Source organism: Oncorhynchus tshawytscha, linkage group LG30 (genome assembly GCF_018296145.1).
Source record: "Oncorhynchus tshawytscha isolate Ot180627B linkage group LG30, Otsh_v2.0, whole genome shotgun sequence".
Lineage (NCBI taxonomy): Eukaryota > Metazoa > Chordata > Actinopteri > Salmoniformes > Salmonidae > Oncorhynchus > Oncorhynchus tshawytscha.
Window position 1 is genome coordinate 16102454 of NC_056458.1, and position 21858 is coordinate 16124311.

The 21858-nt window shown below is 39.8% G+C and overlaps 1 protein-coding gene across 1 annotated transcript; it reads right to left on the reverse strand.

Moving 5' to 3' along the window:
• Positions 1-131: 131 nt before the first annotated feature.
• Positions 132-21657, reverse strand: LOC112250212 (protein phosphatase methylesterase 1-like). The gene is made up of 14 exons (XM_024420163.2): positions 21355-21657; positions 20702-20795; positions 14789-14881; positions 12912-12969; positions 12736-12787; positions 12096-12250; positions 11792-11882; positions 11621-11686; positions 11423-11552; positions 8553-8682; positions 8378-8422; positions 8127-8191; positions 1110-1177; positions 132-602 (listed from the first exon to the last, which is right to left on the reverse strand). The coding sequence occupies exons 1-14, from the start codon at positions 21438-21440 to the stop codon at positions 599-601; spliced, it is 1137 nt and encodes a 378-aa protein (XP_024275931.1). The 5' UTR covers positions 21441-21657; the 3' UTR covers positions 132-598.
• Between the last annotated feature and the right edge of the window lie 201 nt (positions 21658-21858).

Sequence of the window (21858 nt, forward strand, 5' to 3'; positions counted from 1 at the left end):
AAGACAATTGGGAGCCCATCGTCAGTCTGGTACACTGGCAGAATAGTCCCTAATGGGTGTCTCTTTCACCATGGAAGTAAACAGTGCATAAACCAGACATGCAACAGAACAGAAATTAAAAGATCTGTAGAAATTGTCCTAATGCATTTTTAATCATCATTCTTAAAATCCAACAATGTTATTAAACACATAGCACAACATGGAGTTACCCAAAATTGAACAAGAAACATGCAAGCCATCACAGGAAAAAAAAAAAAAAAAAAAGGTTGAGTGGGATGGGTGAAACCAAATCCCTGCATTATTAAAAAACAAAAAGGCAAAGTCATATTGGCAAAAGATCTACATGTACATTTCGCAAAGTAATACCTAATTTTCAAAAGATTATTTAAATTTAAGAACCAAAGTGCTGAGAATTTTGCAGTTGTACAGTGCTCAAGTTTATTTAATTTATCCCGACCTATTTTCTTCCAGTTGGGAGTAATTTGCAGAAGATGGTGTCCATGATGCTCCAGGCAACTCCTCCATAAGTGCTGTTTGGGTCCAGGGCAAAACTGGGACTTTTCTATGTAGTTTACTATTTATTTGGATCCCATTCCCATTAGCTGTTACAATTTGACAACAAAAAAACAAGAACACGAAAGCATAAAACACATGCCTTTTGGTTTTCCTGTACCAGTTAGCATCCCATTAGATATCAAAAATAATTACTTATACAGTAACTACCAATATTGGTGTATCGTTAATCGTTACAAAACTTTATATTGTATGACGTCCATAATTTATGAGTAGATTTTTTTAATGTACATATATATACATTGAGGGTTTTGTTTTTTATTTGACAGAGTAGAGAGATAGAGTCACAAAGGCAGTGGGACAGATTTGTACCCCCGCCGACACTGGCAAGCATGTGTTGTAGGCAGCAGTCCTAACTGCTAGACCACCCAGGCCATAAATCATGTGATTTTAACAGTTCAGAGAAGCGATACATGTTTGTGCAGGTCTTAACAATGAGATTGTACATTGACTATTGGACAAGCAGACTTAAAAGTAATAAACAATATTGTAAACAAATGTGTGATATGTTTCTATTCGAGTTAAATGAGTCTTACCACAGGAAACCCTCCTTGAGTTCAGTGAACTTGTGACGGACCATGAACGAGGCCAGAGCGTCTGCTACCTGGGGAAACAAAAGCAATATGGATTTAGTTCGCAGACTTTACGTCCCAGACATTGAGAATAGGGTTTGGCGGTATACCATATTTAACTACATACACCAGTATTTATGCACGGACCGGTTTGGGTTTTTACATTACCTTCTATAACGGTATTTGAATATTTTGTTTGTTAAATGTGATGCGCCGTGTGTAACGTCCATTTTTACAGTTTACTCCGCTACTTGAGACTTGAGTCATCCCTCTCTCCATGCCCCTTCCACACAGACCTAGTCCCATCCTGTCACTCAAGGAGCGCATGTTGTTGCTTGACCATGAGACACTTTAGTTTAGTCTGCATGCTCAAAGCAGCACATGTAACAATGTTGATGACAATGATGCTATTTCCACTTTGATCTTAATATAAATCCACAAGTGTTCTATAATTACAATATTAGTTTTTGATTCTTACATCTGCAAACAGCTAGTGTGTATTTTCTTAGCAAGTTAAGCTAAAACGTGTTAGCCACTCATGCTAAATCGCTAGTTAGCTGGCTATGGCAGGAGACTAAACTCAGCAAAAAAGAAACATCCTTTTTTCAGGGCCCTGTCTTTCAAAGATAATTAGTAAAAATCCAAATAACTTCACAGATCTTCATTGTAAAGGGTCTAAACACGGTTTCCAATGCTTGCTCAAATGAACCATAATCAATGAATGAACATGCACCTGTGGAACTGTTGTTAAGACACTAACAGCTTACAGACGGTAGGCAACTAAGGTCACAGTTATGAAAATTTAGGACACTAAGAGGCCTTTCTACTGACTCTGAAAAACAAAAAGAAAGATGTCCACGGTCCCTACTCATCTGCATGAACGTACCTTAGGCATGCTGCAAGGAGGCATGAGGACTGCAGATGTGGCCAGGGCAATAAATTGCAATGTCCGTACTATGAGACGCCTAAGACAACGCTACAGGGAGACAGGACAGACAGCTGATCATCCTCGCAGCGGCAGACCACGTGTAACACAGGATTGGTACATCCGATCATCACACCTGCGGGACAGGTACAGGATGGCAACAACAACTGCCCGAGTTACACCAGGAACGCACAATCCCTCCATCTGTGCTCAGACTGTCTGCAATAGGCTGAGAGAGGCTGGACTGAGGGCTTGTAGGCCTGTTGTAAGGCAGGTCCTCACCAGACATCACCAGCAACAATGTCGCCTATATGCACAAACCCACCGTCACTGGACCAGACAGGACTGGCAAAAAGTGCTCTTCACTGATGAGTCGCGGGTTTTGTCTCACCAGGGGTGATGGTCAGATTCGCGTTTATCATCGAAGGAATGAGCGTTACACCAAGGCATGTACCCTGGAGCGGGATCAATTTGGAGGTGGAGGGTCCGTCATGGTCTGGGGCGGTGTGTCACACCATCATTGGACTGAGCTTGTTGTCATTGCAGGCAATCTCAACGCTATGCGTTACAGGGAAGACATCCTCCTCCCTCAAGTGGTACCCTTCCTGCAGGGTCATCCTGACATGACCCTCCAGCATGACAATGCCACCAGCCATACTGCTCATTCTATGTGCGATTTCGTGCAAAACAAGAATGTCAGTGTTCTGCCATGGCCAGCGAAGAACCCGGATCTCAATCCCATTGAGCACGTCTGGGACCATTGAGCACGGCTAGGGCCATTCCCCCCCAGAAATGTCCGGGAACTTGCAGGTGCAGCAAGAACTGGCAAATTTAGTGCAGTCCATGAGGAGGAGATGATGCATTAAGTACTGCAGTGCTGGTGGCCACACCAGATACTGACTGTTACTTTTAATTTTGACCCCCCCTTTGTTCAGGGACACATTATTCCATTTCCATTAGTCACATGTCTGTGGAACTTGTTCAGTTTATGTCTCAGTTGTTGAATCTTGTTATGTTCATACAAATATTTACACATGTTAAGCTTGCTGAAAATAAACACAGTTGACAGTGAGAGGACGTTTCTTTAATTGCTGAGTTTATAAAACAGTGTTAAGTACCTCAATGGACCGTAAAGGTAATCACTCCACAAACTATCACCGTGCCCTTAAGGAAAACACAAATATTATGGACACATTAGAAATAGTGGATATTTGGAGATATTTGAAAACCCAGACCTAGTGAGATAGACCGAGGAGACTTAATCAAGCTAGTCGTCTTGACTACTGTCTCTTTCTCTCTTGCTTCAAAGTTGTAAAAAGTTTTGATAGGAGACAGAATGTGATCGGATCATCATCTAATTGGCATTCACATAACTCTTATAGATTTTCGACGGGGATATTGGAAATTTCATCAAAGTTCACTGGAGGATAACTTATTTTTGAACTAAGACAAAATAATTTTAACTGAATTTGTCCAGTATAATATAGGTTCAGCAAATACCCTTATTGTTTGGGTTACCTATAAAAGTACCTTCAGAGGTCATTCAATTCAATATTCATCAATAATAAAAAAGCAGTTTCTGGCTAAAGAGACAAGACTAACAAGGTAAATCCATGCACTAATAGTACAGGTAGATATAAATAAAAACTACAGAGATACAAAATAAGTAAGAGGAAAAACAAAAATAACTTGAACTTTTTCAAGTACAATCTAATGTAATCTATTACAAAAATAAAGCAAAAGATCTGAAAAATGCACAAAATTCTTCCTTTATCTCCAATACAGGAACGCTAACAAAAAGAATATGCAGAAACTCGTTACTGAATACAGAGTCATCTATGATTCTCCGAGTAATATTTTAAAAGAGGAAGCTAATTATTTTAGGCAGATGTTCTCCTTTCTGTCTCATCCTCTCCCACTGAATGAAGATTACGGTAAGGAATTATTTCCAGTACTTAATTGAGGCTATTAAATCCTTTCAGTCTGGAAAAACCACAGGGCTTGATGGCATACTGGTAGAGGTATATCAAGCCTTTTTTGATAAACTAAAAGCCCCCTTGTTAGATTGTTTTAAACTACTCACATAGAAATGGCAGTCTGTCAGGTACTCAGCAGGAAGGTCTGAGTTCTCTTTTACTAAAACAAGATGGCTAAGACCCAGATGGCAAATATAAAGACCCAGTCTATCTAAAAAACTGGAGGCCCCTTACACTTCAATGTTGTGATGCAAAAATACTAGCGAAATGCATAGCACTTAAAAAAGGGTTTTACCAGGTATTGTTCATCGTGATCAGACAGTTTTTTTTACATGGACGATACATTGGAGATAATATATGACAACTACTAGAAATAATAGATCATCATGAAAGCCAGGCCTGGTATTTATAGCGGATTTTGAAAAGGCATTTGATCAATTAAGACTGGATTTTATTTATAAATGCCTGGACTTTTTCAATTTCTGTAATTCTCTTATAAAATGGGTAAACATAATGTAAGGCAACCCCAAGTGTAAAATAGTAAATAACAGCTACTTCTCAGAGAGTTTTGAATTGTCAAGAGGCGTTAAACAGGGGGTCCGCTGTCACCATATCTGTTTGTTATGGCCATCAAAATGCTAGCTCTTAAAAATCAGGTCTAATAACATTAGAGGATTAGAAATCCAAGGCTTAAAAACAAAAAGGTGTCCACGTATGCCGATGATTCAAGTTTTATATTAAGTCTGGAAGCTAGATCCCTGCAAATGTCTCACTGAAGATCTAGATAACTTTTCTGTACTCTCTGGACTAAAACCTAATTATGATGTGTACAATATTATGTATTAGATCTTAAAAAATACAACTTTTACATTACCTAGCAATTTACCAATAAAATGGGCTGATGGTGAAGTAGACATACTTGGTATTCATATCACAAAAGATAGAAAACTAGTAAAAATAGACATGTGCTGGTTGATAAAATACCTGTATTTATGGGAAAGATGTTTGAAAAGGGTATTTTCTTCTTAAATTATATTGTAAATTGGAATGGTAGAGTTTTGTCCTTCATGGAGTTATGAGAATTGTACGGGAAGGTTTGCTCAATCCAAGAGTACAACCAATTGATTAAAGCATTACCCCAAAAATGGAGGAGGTGGGTGGCAGCGGGAGGAGGTGGGGGACTGGTCTGTCTGCCCAATATAAAGGATCAAAACTGGCAGAGGAATAAAAATAGCATAAATAGGAAAGTATACCAGTTTCATTTGAGGACCAGGATGTTGACAACTGTGCCATACAGATTGCAAATTAGTTGGGGAGAAATGTTTGATGTACCGATTCCATGGTACAGGATGTATGAGTTGATATATAAAACAACGCAAGATTCAAGACTTCGTGCTTTTCAGCTAAAATTATTATATAGAATTCTTGCCACCAACAAAATATTTGGGGCATAAAATCATCGAAGCTCTGCAGATTTTGTTGTCAGGATACAGCATCAATAGACCATTTATTTTGGTATTGCCCTCAGGTAGCCGGTTTCTGGTCTCAGGAATGGCTGAAAATGCATAGCATTGATCTAAAATTGACCCTAGAAATAGTATTGTTAGGAGATCTGGAGAAAGTGGGCAAGTCCATTACTAATACTCTTAGCAAAAATATTTATCTTCAACTCGCAATCTGTGGATTCTATTCGATTAGATAGATTGAAATTGTACGTTAAACATCACAGCATAGTTGAAAGATATGTGTTGCATAGAAACCCGAAGAGGGTGGCCAGCAGAGATAGATGGGATGGTCTGAGGGAAGCTGAGGGTTGGGATCTGGAATTGGAGACAAGCGGGAGTGGAGTTGCTGTGCGGGAGATATGATCGTCAAAGTAAAACTTTTTTAAAAGTCTAAATAAACATAATAAAAAGTCTGTTTGAATGACACTGAGGGGCAGTGTTTTTACAACTAATGCCGGTTTGCCTGAGGCTGATGCCGTGCAGGTGTTTGTACACATGCATATACACACTCTCATTCCAATAAACGCATTGAAGAACACACACATACCGTACATGTAATAGTGCCAGACATGCACACAAACATATACAGTTAGCATTGCTTTTATGATTTGAGTGGTCCTTGATGTCCTTTGTTTAAAAAATAATAATAAATTATATAAAAAAAATGTTTGCTGTTTTCTTCTGTCTTACTTTTTTCTCTTTAGTTCATTCGCTTGGATGTTGGTGCATTGGGGGCTTCTTGGGGGTGGGGAATGGAATTAATAGTATTTATTATTATTATTATTATTATTATTATTATTGGGGGTATGACTGTGGGAGGGGTCTCGAACGGTTGAGGAACAGCGGGGGGCTTGGAGGGTTCGGGTTTAAATTTTTGGGCCTGGTGGGAGATCTGTCAACGTGCCCTTGAGCTGGGAATTGACCCTGGATGCTTCTGTGTGTCGCTCTGAATGGGATCTGTTGGATGACTGGTATGATGTAGCTGTTGAGCGGCTTCACTGCAAGTACATTGTATGTTTCGGATTTCCAATAAAAAATAAACGAGCTAATAAAAGTACTGAGTCAGAGCAAACGTAGCTAGCTAATACAGCCTGATACCAGTACTGGTGAAGGCTTAAATCAGCATGTTGTTTGTGCAACAGTATCTTCTAAATCAAAGAGGAATAGGCAAAGCATGAATATGTTGGCTGTATGAATAAATATTTAATGTAGCCAAAGATTGTAGGGTCCCTGAGGAAACACTGAACATGACTTTGGTTCCTACCCTGTCACAATAACTCATCCATAGCATTTTCATTCGTTGTCATGTCAAACACTGTACTCAAAGTGCCCACTATTAATTATATTCTAACTATATAATTATAATAAATATTCTATTTCCAAAAGTTCACCCAAGTGTTTTGATCTAAATCGCAATTGCAACATTTGGATAAAAATAAAGCCTAGTATTTTTGCCCATATCATGGCAGTGTGGAAATGATCTCAAATGAGTGCAGGAAATGCAGAAATTGACAGAAATGCAGGAAATTATTTTAGGTTGAAGTTGAATTGAACAGTATTTAAAAATATATATATATATTTTTTCACCTTTATTTAACCAGGTAGGCTAGTTGAGAACAAGTTCTCATTTACTGCGACCTGGCGTATAAAACAAACGGAAAAAGACCCATTGAAATCATTTGGAATGTATGTCTTGCCACCTTAGGGTCACGCACTACTCAAAGCAAATTTTGAACTTTTATTAATCAAAAACATAAAATACCGTATTTTATTTATTTAAATAACATGATATTTTGGCCATATCGTCCAGCCCTAATTGAGAATAGTATTTTGTGTGCAATATTACTTTCCCTGAACCTCGACTATCGCAACAAAATAGAAAACAAAGACATGCCAACTTGAAGTCATAGTTTCATGTCGGGATTTGGATGAACGTACATTTTTTAACCATTAATTCCGCGTGGTTCAAATCAAAGTTTATTTGTCACGTGCGCCGAATAATACAACAGGTGTAGTAGACCATACAGTGAAATGCTTACTTACAGGCTCTAACCAATAGTGCAAAAAATGTAGTCAGTGAACAATAGGTAGGTAAAGAAATAAAACAGTAAAAAGACAGGCTATATACAGTAGCGAGGCTATAAAAGTAGTGAGGCTACATAGACACAGGGTTAAAACAGAAACAACTCAATGGGTTAAGTTTAGGCATTCATACCAAGTGGTCAAGGTTAGGGCTATGGTTTGGGGAAAGCATAAAAATGTTTATATAAAACTTTTTTTTTTTTAAAAGGGCTTTAATTTAGTATCATCAAGTACTCTCCCTGCTTGCTAGACAATTGTGAACTGCCGGGCACAGTGGTCTAAGCAGCGCGCTCTGGATCTGAGCGTCGTGTGTTCCAGCCCAGAGCTCTGCCGTAGTTTTTAATTTTTGGGGTGAGCGCCGAGGACAGCATATATCGACATTCTCTTTTCAAACGTCCAAAATCGACATGTGTTTCTAGTAACCTGCCTGCACATGCACCAAGCAGTTGTTTAGCCTCATACCTTCATATCCAGACGGTTAAAACCCACTCACTTTTTCAGGGGCGTCCTCATGGACAGCATGGCCACACTGAGGGAGCACCTGCATCTGGAACTTCCCTGAACACAAACAGAACACAAATCTTCATGTGCAACACACTTCTATTGGATTTAAAGGATGTGACAGTAAACCAACAAGGAGTGGGTGGGGGAAGATCTACAGTGGGATTTCACGGTCACTATCAGCGCCATAATTGTAAACAACCAACCAACCTAACACACATTAATCTATGAGGCCGTCCTCACCTTGCATCTGTCCAATTGTGAGATCTTTATCAAGCCTGTCCACACCTGTAAAGAGGGAAATGTTATATCAACAATGTGTGCTCTAGTCCAATGTCAAAGACAAAAAGGTATTTTAATTATATTGAAAACAATTTAAAGTCATGTGGATTAAAACTGACTTAACTAAGGGACTCACCAGCGAGCAGGAGCAGTTTTGGCACAGGGCAGGAGAGGAAGAGGGCAGACAGTCCACTGAACCAGCCCTCCCAGTACTTCTCTGTCTTTGACAGATCAATCTGCCAGGTATAGAGGCTCTCCTTCTTCACCTAAAGAAGACCAAGAGACAGTTTATTTAACTAGGCAAGTCAGTTAAGATCAAATTCTTATTTACAATGACGGCCTACCCCAGCCAAGCCTTAACCCAGACGACACTGGGCCAATTGTGCGCCGCCCTATGTTAATTTACTCTTCATGTACACACTACAACAGACTGTGTAAAGGTGGGAAATGTAATACACTTCCCCAAGATGACATATGCACCCAGATGTATACATCAACTGGGTTGTTCCAAGAAAAAAAATGGCCTTTTATATATATTTTTCACCCCAGCACAAGGTGCATCTGTGTAATGATAATGCTGTTTAATCAGCTTCTTGATATGCCATACTTGTCAGGTGGATGGATTATCTTGGCAAAGGAGAAATGCTCACTAACAGGGATGTAAACAAATGTGTGCACAACATTTTAGAGAAATAAGCTTTTTGTGCTCATGGAAAATTTCGGGGATCTTTTTAACTCATTAAACCAACACTTTACATCTGTATACATTTTTTGTTCAGTATAAATAAAGGCTCGCTAAGGGGCCAAAATTCAGTATTTTGACCTCTCTCCATCAACACTATCACTTCCAGGAAGATTTGAACCAGAATTGAAAAGCCCTAGTTATTTTGTTGCTTTCGATTAATTTCTTATTTATTTCATCTGATTAGTTATTCATTTGTCCCACATTTTATGGTCACCCCTGTAACGTGAACTGAACTCTCATTTTAATATGGTAAAACCATTAATAAAAAATAAAAAAAAATGTCTAAAGAAACAAGTTACACTTCTCAACATGCACCGCATTTGTGGAATGGCCCAGCCACTAATGCCTAAGAAGACTCGTGTATACAAACCCACCTGAATACATACAGTACATTCGGAAAGTATTCAGACCCTTTCCCCACATTGTTGCGTTACAGCCCTATTCTAAATGTATTAAATAAAATGTTTTCCCATCAATCTACACACAATACCCAATAATGACAAAGCAAAACAACATTTATAAACGTTAGCATTCAAAATTTTTAAAACAGAAATACCTTATTTACAATAAATAATCAGACCATTTGCTATGAGACTCTAAATTGAGCTCAGGAGCATCCGGTTTCCATTTTATCATCCTTGAGATGTTTCTACAACTTGATTGGAGTCCACATGTGGTAAATTCAATTGATTGGACATGATTTGGAAAGGCACACACCTGTCTATTTCAGGTCCTACAGTTAACAGTGCATGTCAGAGCAATAACCAAGCGATGAGGTCGAAGGAATTGTCAGTAGAACTCTGAGACAGGATTGTGTCGAGGCACAGATCTGGGAAAGTGTACCACAAAATGTCTGCAGCATTGAAGGTCCCCAAGAACACAGTGGCCTCCATCATTCTTAAATGGGAGACGTTTGGAACTACGTAGACTCTTCCTAGAGCTGGCTGCCCGGCCACACTGAGCAATCGTGGGAGAGGTAGGTGGTCAGGTAGGTGACCAAGAATCCAATGGTCACTCTGACAGAGCTCCACTGTGGAGATGGGAGAACCTTCAAGAAGGACAACCATCTCTACAGCACTCTACCAATCAGACCTTTATGGTAGAGTGGCCAGACAGAAGCTACTCCTCAGTAAAAAGGCACATGACAGCCTGCTTGGAGTTTGCCAAAAGGCACCTAAAGGACTCTCAGACCATGAGAAAGAAGATTCTCTGGTCTGATGAAACCAAGATTGAACGCTTTGGCCTGAATTACAAGCGTCACGTCTGGAGTAAACCTGGCACCATCCATATGGTGAAGCATGGTGGCGGCAGCATCATTCTGTGGGGACATTTTTCAGCTGCAGGGACTGGGAGACTAGTCAGGATCGGGGGAAAGTACTGAGAGATCCTTGATGAAACCTGCTCCAGAGTGCTCAGGACCTCAGACTGGGGTGAAGGTTCACCTTCCAACAGGACAGTGACCCATAGCACACAGCCAATACCATGCAGGAGTGGCTTCGGGATAAGTCTCTGCATGTCCTTGAGTGGCCCAACCAGAGCCTGAACTTGAACCCGATCGAACATCTCTGGAGAGACCTGAAAATAGCTGTGCAGCGAAGCTCCCCATCCAACCTGACGGCGCTTGAGAGGATCTGCAGAGAATAGGAGAAACTCCCCAAATACAGGTGTGCCAAGCTTGTAGCATCATATCCAAGAAGACTGTCGTGGAAATTCAGTACTGAGAGAGACTTGGTCTTGGTAATTTCTTCAAAAAATAATCTTTATTTAATATCGATTAATTATTGCAATAATGAGACCGTCAGCCCACGAGTCTTGATGGACTGTTAGGCGGAGAGTCTAGCCTTTACAGACGATGCAGTTTTCCTATAGCTGATACCAAGATTGCTTAGTCAGTCACTTCTAACCTTCCCATAAGCCACCTTGGTTATCTACACAGGATGGTATTTTACTTAGCTTCCCAGATGCCAGGAAGATGAGACAGTGTGTGTTCTCTCTCTCTCTCTCTCTCTCTCTCTCTCTCTCTCTCAAATTTTTTATATAAATTTGTAAAGATTTCTAAAAACCAGTTTTGCTTTGTTATTATGGGTCAGTGTGTAGATTGAGTGGGGGGGAAATGGTTTAATCCATTTTAGAATAAGGCTGCAACGTAACAAAATGTGGAAAAAGTCAAGGGGTCTGAATACTTTCCAAATGCACTGTAAGTATAAAATGTAGTTGTTTTTAAATCAACAACATTTCCCACTAATCAGCTCAGCCCTGACCTCTTGGTCGTCCTCCTTCTTTCTCTTGTGATTGGATTCTCCTTCCTCCTCCTCCTCCTCCTCCTCCTCTTCAATGATGACTTCACCGATGCTTTTGGAGACACCTGGACTGTTAAGGGGTTCCTCACATCTATGGAAGAGGTAAAGACTTATTTAGTTACAGGTCCTGAACAGTCACATTTGAAAGTCCAGACTTACTTTTTCACCTGGCCTCCCATGGACACCCGGGCTGACTCAACGTTTCGGATCTGTCCACTCTTCACACTGATGGGGGATGGACAAGTTCAGAGAACACATTACTTGGATTATGCTCTATTAGTAAAGCATTTGAGTATTTTTACACTTCAGCGTGTATAGACAGCATCTCACCTCCACTCAATGGCATTCTCCACAGACTTAAAGGTCTTTGGTCGACTCCTGAGGAAATTCTGCATACTGTTCAAGGCATCCATTGCAGTGCCTGAATAAATACAGTAACACAAATATGATTAACTAATCAGTCAATCAATAAATTGATGAATACGCCTAGCTGTGTCATATCACTTTACTAGAAAGCATATAAAACAATTAATTAAATCAATTCTCTTTTTTCAGCTCCCCAATTGCTGCTTGTTTGATCATCAAAAGTCCCGATCATGGGACAAAAAAACAACAACACAAGTACTATACTCACCTTCCACGACGTCAATGACACAAAGGCCAAGTAACGACGGCACGTGGTTGGCTGCAGCGGTATGAACTGCTATAGCTCCACCCATGCTGTGTCCAATCATCATGATCGGAGGCGGGTTTTCTCCATAGAGTGCCTCAACCACTTTGCCAATGTCCCTGGTGGAGACAACACCAGCATCAACCAACTGTAGGAATGATCTCACTCATACATACCAGCCTTATCCAGCTCCTCAAACAACCAGACAACAGAATATGGACAATATAGGAATCTCTGTCCCTTAGTTTCCATAGTAGAGACATCAGTTTCTTCCCACTGGCACTTTGTTGATATAAACACTATGTTGGGGATGCAGCAAGCCTGTTGTTTTCTCCTTGCATCAAACAGCAGATTAGTGTCTCAGTAGGAGGCAGCAGCAGATGGTTCATCTGACTCAGTCCTCTCTCTCCAGCAGGTTCTCTTCACCACCCTGCAGTACACCTATACCACTGCCTCCTGTCCTGTCCTGTTCCCTCCCATACCATCTCAACAACACAATACCTCCCTCATCACTCGCCCTGCAGAACACTCATCTCTGAATGACAGAGTGTGTGGGTAATTTTATCTGTAAATGTTAGTAGCCAAAATATTCCTGACAACTTACTTGGCCATTGTTTCTGCTGAAAGATCATCAGAATTCTTTACTTTGGTGTCACCTGTGTGGGACAGAAAATTGTAAAAAACTAAATTTAATTTTAAAAAACGAATACTATTGAGACGATTGAATGTGAGGTAACCAGATGAAATGTGTGTTATCATGAGGAAGAGTTAGCCACTCACCATGGGCCCTGAGGTCCATAGCCACCACCCTGCAGTTAATTCTGTTGTATATCACCTCCTGAAAACACAAACCAACTCTGTGTAAACGGTTAACTCTGGCCTGAATGCAGTGTCAATCTGTGCTATAAGGCAGGCTCACAAACATCCTGCTCCATATTCAACAGTCACTTAACACAACCTTAAATGCAAGACATGTTGTGATGGTACAGTGGTTCCTCCTTTAAAAAGTTGCATTATACTGTAGCACACCTTGCGGGCTGCTGCAGCATTCTATGGCATGTTATTTAATTGTCAGCCATTTTTTTAAGTTATTGCAAGTTAGTGCTAGTTTGACCACCAGAGCAACTTTGAGAAGCATTTAATAGTCTCCCATATTGGCATTACTAGATAATTGAAAACCTTTTTGTAATAACATAGTATATGGGATTGATTAATGTGGCTTAATTAATTTGATTTATATTATGGTGTTTCTATTCCAAGAAAGACGAAACCCTCAGGATTTCCATTAGGATGGAATTGAAAATATTGGAAAAATATTGCGCTGTTCAACGTGATGGTCGGGAGTAGGCTACAGCATAAGAGGATTGGAGGATTCTAAATTAATATCTAAGGGGCATAACATTTCCACACCCTAGTTGTAGTGTAAGCAATACTCATTTCGCCTATGGCAGGCATATGGTATATGTTTTTCAATGACGTGACTCTCCGCTAATATTTACATTTAGAGGATTTTACATTGATATCTAAGGGCCATTTTCCGTTAGCATCTGTGAGAATATCTAAGGGGCTTTTATATAATTCTAAATTAATTAATAATAAATCACTTGTTTAAAAAGTAAAGATATTTTGGAGATTTCGTTTTCATTTAACCTAGAGTGAGAGAGAAAAAGGCCATTCTTGAACATGGGGTGAGACATTCTCACTAATTTGTAAATAGAGCCAGTTTGCCATTTAGAATAATTTATTTCAGGAGAAACCTAACTTGATTATTTAGCATACATCACTTGCTTATATTCTGTCAACACTTATCTTAAGAATATAATTGAACATTTGTTTCTCCATGCTTGTCTCAGAGCAGCGCAAAAGTGCTGAAATAGACATCCACAGCAGGAAGGCGCAAACAAACATACACACACATAAATAAATGATATTTTGGAGATTGTCATTTTCAAAACAAAGACAGTGAGCAATTGTAATCTGAATCAAAGGCCAAAATAATATTTATAAAGGCCAAAATATAGCTCTGCTAATAGCCATAATGATGCTGTACAACGTGACCATGTGTGTTTGAAAGAGTATTTTCCAGTAAGCAACAATTTCTATGCCTTCATTAGACAACCTTGTTCCAATATTTCTGTATTTCAGTGATATTTATTCCCATAGTAATTCATTATGGATCAATAACTAAATCAACATCTGCATTTTGAAAGAGTATTTCTATCATTATTTTATTAATGACAATAAAGATGCTGATGAAGAAATACAGTACAATATGTTTTACATTTGGATAATGAAAGCATTTTGAAAATATAAGCCACCTGCATTTGTTTATTAGGCTACTGTGCAGTCTGACAAGTAAACATAGCCTACAATACACACAATTCAGTTTCACTGACAGCCGCAATTTATTTGTATTTTTTTCGATTTATGTCACCCATTCATTGTCAGAGACACAGTAGGACCAAAAAGCAGAATCAGAACTAACTCCCCCTTGTGCTGGTCTGGAGCAATGACGTGGTGACGCAGGGTACCGTACTAAATCACAAATTACCTCTAAGTCCCGCAGCGTAATGTTGCAACATTTAAAGGAGGAACCACTGTAGTGTGTACATAGAGCACCCATCCTGTTTTATCTGGTATTTGATAGTATTACTCACAGTGAACACAGCCCAGGAGAGAGCAGAGTGGCCTCCTCCATGGAGCAGTAGAAGCACAGGACCATGCTGGCCACTGCTATAGATTCTGAACGTGTGCAGAGTAGTCAAGGAATATAGAGTCTAGACACATCAGGGCTTCTGTTAAAGCCAATAAAACTTGCCAGGAGAAAAAATATATATCCTATGGCAAAATAATACTTTATATTCATTGATGGAAATACCAATTGATGGCAATACAGTAGACCCTCATGCTTATCGGTCTATAGGATAATTTCCACAACTTTGTGGAATTCGGCCTCGAGTCATCGTGTATCTTATTTATCCAACAACTAAAGTTAAAAAATACCGTCCTCACACTGTCAACTGCGTTTATTTTCAGCAAACTTAACATGAGTAAATATTTGAATGAACAGAACAAGATTCAACAACTGAGACAAACGGAACAAGTTCCAAAGACATGTGACAAACAGAAATTGAATAATGTGTCCCTGAATAAAGGAGGGTGGGGTCAAAATCAGAAGTAACAGTCAGTATCTGGTGTGGCCACCAGCTGCATAGAGTACTGCGTGCATCTCCTCCTCATGGACTGCACCAGATTTGCCAGTTCTTGCTGTGAGATGTTACCCCTGCAACACATTGCGTTGAGATCGCCTGCAATGACAACAAGCTCAGTCTGATGATGCTGTGATACACCGCCCCAGACCATGACGGAACCTCCACCTCCAAATCGATCCCCCTCCAGAGTAGTAACACTCATTCCTTTGACGATAAACGTGAATCTGACCATCACCCCTGGTGAGACAAAACCATGACTTGTTAGTGAAGAGCACTTTTTGCCAATCCTGTCTGGGTCCAGCGACGGTGGTTGTGTGCCCATAGGCAACGTTGTGCCGGTGATGTCTGGTGAGGACCTGCCTTACAACAGGCCTACAAGCCCTCAGTTCAGCCTCTCTCAGCCTATTGCGGACAGTCTGAGCACTGATGGAGGGATTGTGCGTTCCTGTTGTAACTCGGGCAGTTGTTGTTGCCATCTGACAAGTTAACATAGCCGACATACAATGCATACTAGAGGCCAACCGATTAATTAGGGCCGATTTCAAGTTTTCATAACAATCGGTAATCAACATTTTTTTGACACCGATTATGGCCGATTACGTTGCACTCCACGAGGAGACTACCTGTTATGCGAGTGCTGCAAGGAGCCAATATAAGGTGCTAGTTAGCATTAAACTAACTTATAAAAAACAATCTTAACAATCCCTTGTTAACTACACATGGTTGATGATATTACTAGTTTATCCTGCGTTGCATATAATCAATGCGGTGCCTGTTAAATTATCATTGAATCACAGCCTACTTCGCCAAACGGGTGATTTAACAAGAGCATTCGCGAAAAAAGCCCTGTCGTTGCATCAATGGTGTACCTAACCATAAGCATCTACACCTTTCTTAAAATCAATACACAAGTATATATTTTTAAACCTGCATATTTAGTTAATATTGCCTGCTAACATGAATTTCCTTCAACTAGGGAAATTGTCTCACTTCTCTTGCGTTCTGTGCAACAGAGTCAGGGTATGCAGCAGTTTGGGCCGCCTGGCTCGTTGCGAACTGTGTGAAGACCATATCTTCCTAACAAAGACAGCCAACTTCGCCAAAAGGGGGATGATTTAACAAAAGCGCATTTGCGAAAAAAGCACAATTGTTGCACGAATGTACCTAACCATAAACATCAATGCCTTTCTTAAAATCAATACACAGAAGTATAATTTTTTTAAACCTGCATATTTAGTTAAAATATATTCATGTTAGCATGCAATATTAACTAGGCAAATTGTGTCACTTCTCTTGCGTTCATTGCATGCAGTCAGGGTATATGCAACAGTTTGGGCCATCTGACTCGTTGCGAACTAATTTGCCAGAATTTTGCATAATTATGACATAACATAGAAGGTTATGTAATGTAACAGCAATATTTAGACTTATGGATGCCACCAGTTAGATAAAATACAGAACAGTTCCGTATTTCACTGAAAGAATAAACGTTTTGTTTTCTAAATGATAGGTCATTAATATGGTCAAATCCGTAAACTAATGCTCGTATTTCTGTGTGTTATTACATTATAATTAAGTCTATGATAGCGCAGTCTGACTGAGCGGTGGTAGGCAGCAGCAGGCTCGTAAGCATTCATTCAAACAGCACATCCCCGCGTTTGCCAGCAGCTCTTCCCAATGCTTCAAGCATTGTGCTGTTTATGACTTCAAGCCTATCAACGATTAGGCTGGCAATACTAAAGTACCTATTAGAACATCCAATAGTCAAAGGTATATGAAATATAAATGGTATAGAGAGAAAGTCCTTTAATAAACGACAACCTAAAACTTCTTACCTGGGAATATTCAAGACTCATGTTAAAAGGAACCACCAGCTTTCATATGTTCTCATGTTCTGAGCAAGGAACTTAAACGTTAGCTTTCTTACATGGCACATATTGCACTTTTACTTTCTTCTCCAACACTTTGTTTTTGCATTATTTAAACCAAATTGAACATGTTTCATTATTTGAGACTAAATTTATTTTATTGATGTATTATATTAAGTTAAAATAAGTGTTCATTGTTCATTCAGTATTGTTGTAATTGTCATTACTACAAATATATATATATATATATAAAAAAATTGGCCGATTAATCGGTATCGGGCTTTTGTTGGGTCCTCCAATAATCGGTATCGTTGTTGAAAAATCATAAATCGGTCGACCTCTAATACATACTGTAGTAAACATGGGAAAGTGCCTAATTCCTTACATAAGGGAGAGCAGGCCATGTCCAGACTTTCCTGGTGACCTCAAGTACCCTCAATAATGGCTGAAATAGAGAATGCGGGCAAGCGGGAGACCGGGGTTCAATTCCCCGATGGGGAGTATGGAGTAGGCTGTCCCTGTAAATAAGAATTTGTTCTTAACTGATTCCATGTGTGTTATTTCATAGTTGTGATGTCTTCACTATTATTCTACAATGTAGTGTTGGATTCAACATTTTGAACATTGAGATATTAAATAAATGATAGAGAAGAAGCATAGAATATTAGGAGTGAAAGAGACGACTGGGTTTTAGGTCAGAAGTTAATGGTTTTCTGTAGAAAGCCAGATGGCGTTGGAATGTGTTGGGGGAAGGGAGGAGAGCACTGCGTTGATACAGGAAAGAGATGCACCTCTGTGGATTAGGTAAGGTCAGGAGGCGAGGTCAGATCCCCTTAAGGGAGTAATAAGGGTTTGGTATCCTGTTACCCTTTTCCTGTTGAACCATAAGATGTAAGGATTGGAGGGAAGGAGGAGTGTCTTAAGTGGGATGTATATAACGGTGATGGTGAGAAATGTTTTGCTGTCTGAACACAGCTGTACAGAACCTTTGGGAAGTATTCAACTTGGTTAAGCTTCTCTAGTGTCCATGAGTCATTTACTCTGAAAAATAAGAACCTAGCAGTAGAAAATAGTAAAAATAAAGAAATCCTGGAGTGAGAAGGTGTCCAAACTTTTGATTGGTACTTGCTTAATTCATTTGATTAATTACAGAAATGTCACAACAGTTGTTGTTGTACCGGTCCCACAGGTGTGATGATCGGATGTACCGATCCTGTGCAGGCATTATTACACATGGTCTGCCACGGAGAGGACGTTCAGCTGTCCGTCCTGTCTACCTGTAGCACTGTTTTTGGCGTCTCACAGTACGGACATTGCAATTTATTGCCCTGGCCACATCTACTGTCCTCATGTCTCCTTGCAAGATGCCTAAGGCACGTTCCTGCACATGAGCAGGGACCTTGAGCATCTTTCTTTGTATTTTTCAGAGCCAGTAGAAAGGCCTCTTTAGTGTCCTAAGTTTTCACAACTGTGACATTAATTGCCTACCGTCTGTAAACTGCATGTTTATTAATTGTTTATTGAACATGCATGGAAATCAGTGTTTAAACCCTTTACAATGAAGATCTGTGAAGTTATATGGATTTTTACAAATTATCTTTGAAAGACAAGGTTCTGAAAAAGGGACATTTCTTTTATTTATTTATTTATTTATTTTTTTAACCTTTATTTTACTAGGCAAGTCAGTTAAGAACAAATTCTTATTTTCAATGACGGCCTAGGAACAGTGGGCAGAACGACAGATTTTGTACCTTGTCAGCTCGGGGATTTGAACTTGCAACCTTTCGGTTACTAGTCCAATGCTCTAACCACTAGGCTACACTGCCGCCCCTACTGCTGAGTTTATGTGCACAACATACAGAACCGATTTTAAATGGGGATTTATTTTGCTTCTCCATAGCCCATAAATTGAATAAAAATTGTAAAAGCAATTGCCTGTTAACAACAGTTTCAGTGCATAATAAAAAAAAAGCTACCATTTTTATTGGTAATTGAAGCACCATTAAACTGCAGGCAACAGGCTATCAGTGCATCATCCACTACTTTACAATGTGAACTGGAAGCAGTATGCATTTAAAAAAAAAAAAAAAAAGTTCATTGTTTGAAACCTGAATGTTTTACTTCATATGAGGCATGTCTTAGCTTGCGTCAAAGCAGCCCATCTCTAAAGCGCTCCACCAATCAGAGTGGTGACGAGAGTGGACAGACAGTTCTGGTGTGGCTTCTGAGAGATCCATGATGAAAACCTGCTCCAGAGGGCTCAGGACCTCAGACTGGGGCGAAGGTTCACCTTCCAACAGGACAACGACCCTAAGCACACAGCCAAGACAATGCAGGAGTGGCTTCGGGACAAGTCTCTGAATGTCTTTGAGTGGACCAGCCAGAGCACGGAGTTGAACCTGATCTAACATCTCTGGAGACACCTGAAAATAGCTGTGCAGCAACGCTCCCCATCCAACCTGACAGAGCTTAAGAGGATCTGCAGAAAAAACTAATGGAGAAACTCCCCAAATACAGATGTGCCAAGCTTGTAGCATCATATCCAAGAAGACTAGAGGCTGTAATCGCTGCCAAATACCTAAGTAAAAATCTATAACGTAACAAAAATGTGGAAAACGTGAAGATGCACTGCATCTACCGTAGCTTTGATTGGACTGTCAATATCATACTTTCAAAATTTTAGCAGGCAACCAGTCATCATGAATCATGTCAACAATCTACTGGCAAATCGTTTACAACCTTGACATAAATTTAGATAAAACGTATCGGTGCTCATCGGCCAAACATTAAACAACAAGTTGGAAATCGCAAATTCAACAATGAGTGGTTTGGAAGGAATCAGTGGCTAACTGCAAGAGTTGCAAAGCAATCACTATTTTGCGTCCCCTGCCTGCTATTCGGTGGAGGGAGTGTGGTCTCAGTTTAAATTATTCTATTGACTACGCCCGTCCGAATAATTTTGCACACCCAATTTTTCAGTTTTTGATTTGTTAAAAAAGTTTGAAATATCCAATAAATGTCGTTCCACTTCATGATTGTGTCCCACTTGTTGATTCTTCACAAAAAAACACAGTTTTATATGTTTATGTTTGAAGCCTGAAATGTGGCAAAAGGTCGCAAAGTTCAAGGGGGCCGAATACTTTCGCAAGGCACTGTATATGGAGCCCACCGCATTGTTACAAAATGTGGGCAGCGCATGGTGATGCAGTACTCAGCAATTAACACATCCTCCATATGGAGTCTCTGACCACATTTTCAGTTCAAGCATAAATTGTCTTACAATTTAAATGTCTCAAATGGCCGGTAAATTAAAATCTTCCCGGTCACGTTGTCCAGTGCCACATTATATGCTCATGATGCACTGGATCGGGATTTACACACTGTATGAAAGGCTTTGTATTACTTTTCAAAAATAAGATACATTATTCATGGTTCTATTCAATGTGTAGAAGTACAGTACCAAGCTTATGGGCTCCGCAGTAAAGGATATATCTTTGCCGTTATCGTTTTCCACTTCAACATCTTCCATCGTTTCAAAGTATTGACTCCAGGACAGAGGGGAGAAATCTCTCTTCCGTCCAGGTCTGTCTCAGGTAGAGTACAAGAAACACGAAGATTACACTGTTTGTTTAAAATAGTCAGTCCTACATTATCCTCTAGTTCAAGCCCAGTAGTACACACTGAAATAACAAAAGTGATGAAAATGGAGGCAGCACAACCCATAAAAGAGTCGTAGCTAGAAAGCTTAGCAACTGCTTTCAGAACCGTCACTTGACTCAAGTTACTGATGATGACAGCCTTCTGACCTGCCAAAACCAGCTGTCTGTCGCACTTGAATGGAACAACAAGTGAATAAGAGCATTGTTCACGACAAGATACTAGAATTGAAACGCATCACTAGTTTCAGTACCCAATGTCAACTGTCAGATTGAACTGTTACTTTAGCTAGCTTGCTAACGTTATCCATTTAGCTTGCTAGCAATGTTGTGAACTTAGCTAGCTAGCTTTGCCACAGTTAAAAATAGAAAGACTGTTGTTGGCTCATGTTAGTTAGCTATGCATTCTCCAGTTGCAGTGCTTAGTCACAACTATCAGAGAAAACCTCGCCAAGCACCCCAACTACTGAACTGACTATGAACTCACCCCATTCTCATTTTAGACCCAGACTGCAAACCTCCTGGCACGGGAGGTCTGGAGGCTAACAAATTCAAATGCAGCTGTTTCTCCATTCAGTCGAACGCGGGGCCAAGGCCGTTCAGTCAACTACCAAATCTTGCCCCTCCTTCTAACCAACCATACGCTACGATTTTTCTTCCAATACCGGGTAGCTTTTTCGCAGCAACAAATTGAAAAGAAATCTGCAAATGCAGCTAATATTGTTCTCATTTCACGACACAACCAATCCTCTCCCACAACCCATTTGCCACATTGCACTCTGGGATATGTCTGCACACTGTACACTATTCTCAACTAAAACACCGAGATACAGACATACAAAAACTACATTTCCCAGAAAACATGGCTTGACATATGTAAATAGTAAAAGATGACGTAATCATTTTTACCGAAATTATAATCATTATCATAATACCAACTGTTATGATCATAATAGTCATAACTGGAAACCTAATCATCATCATCATCCCT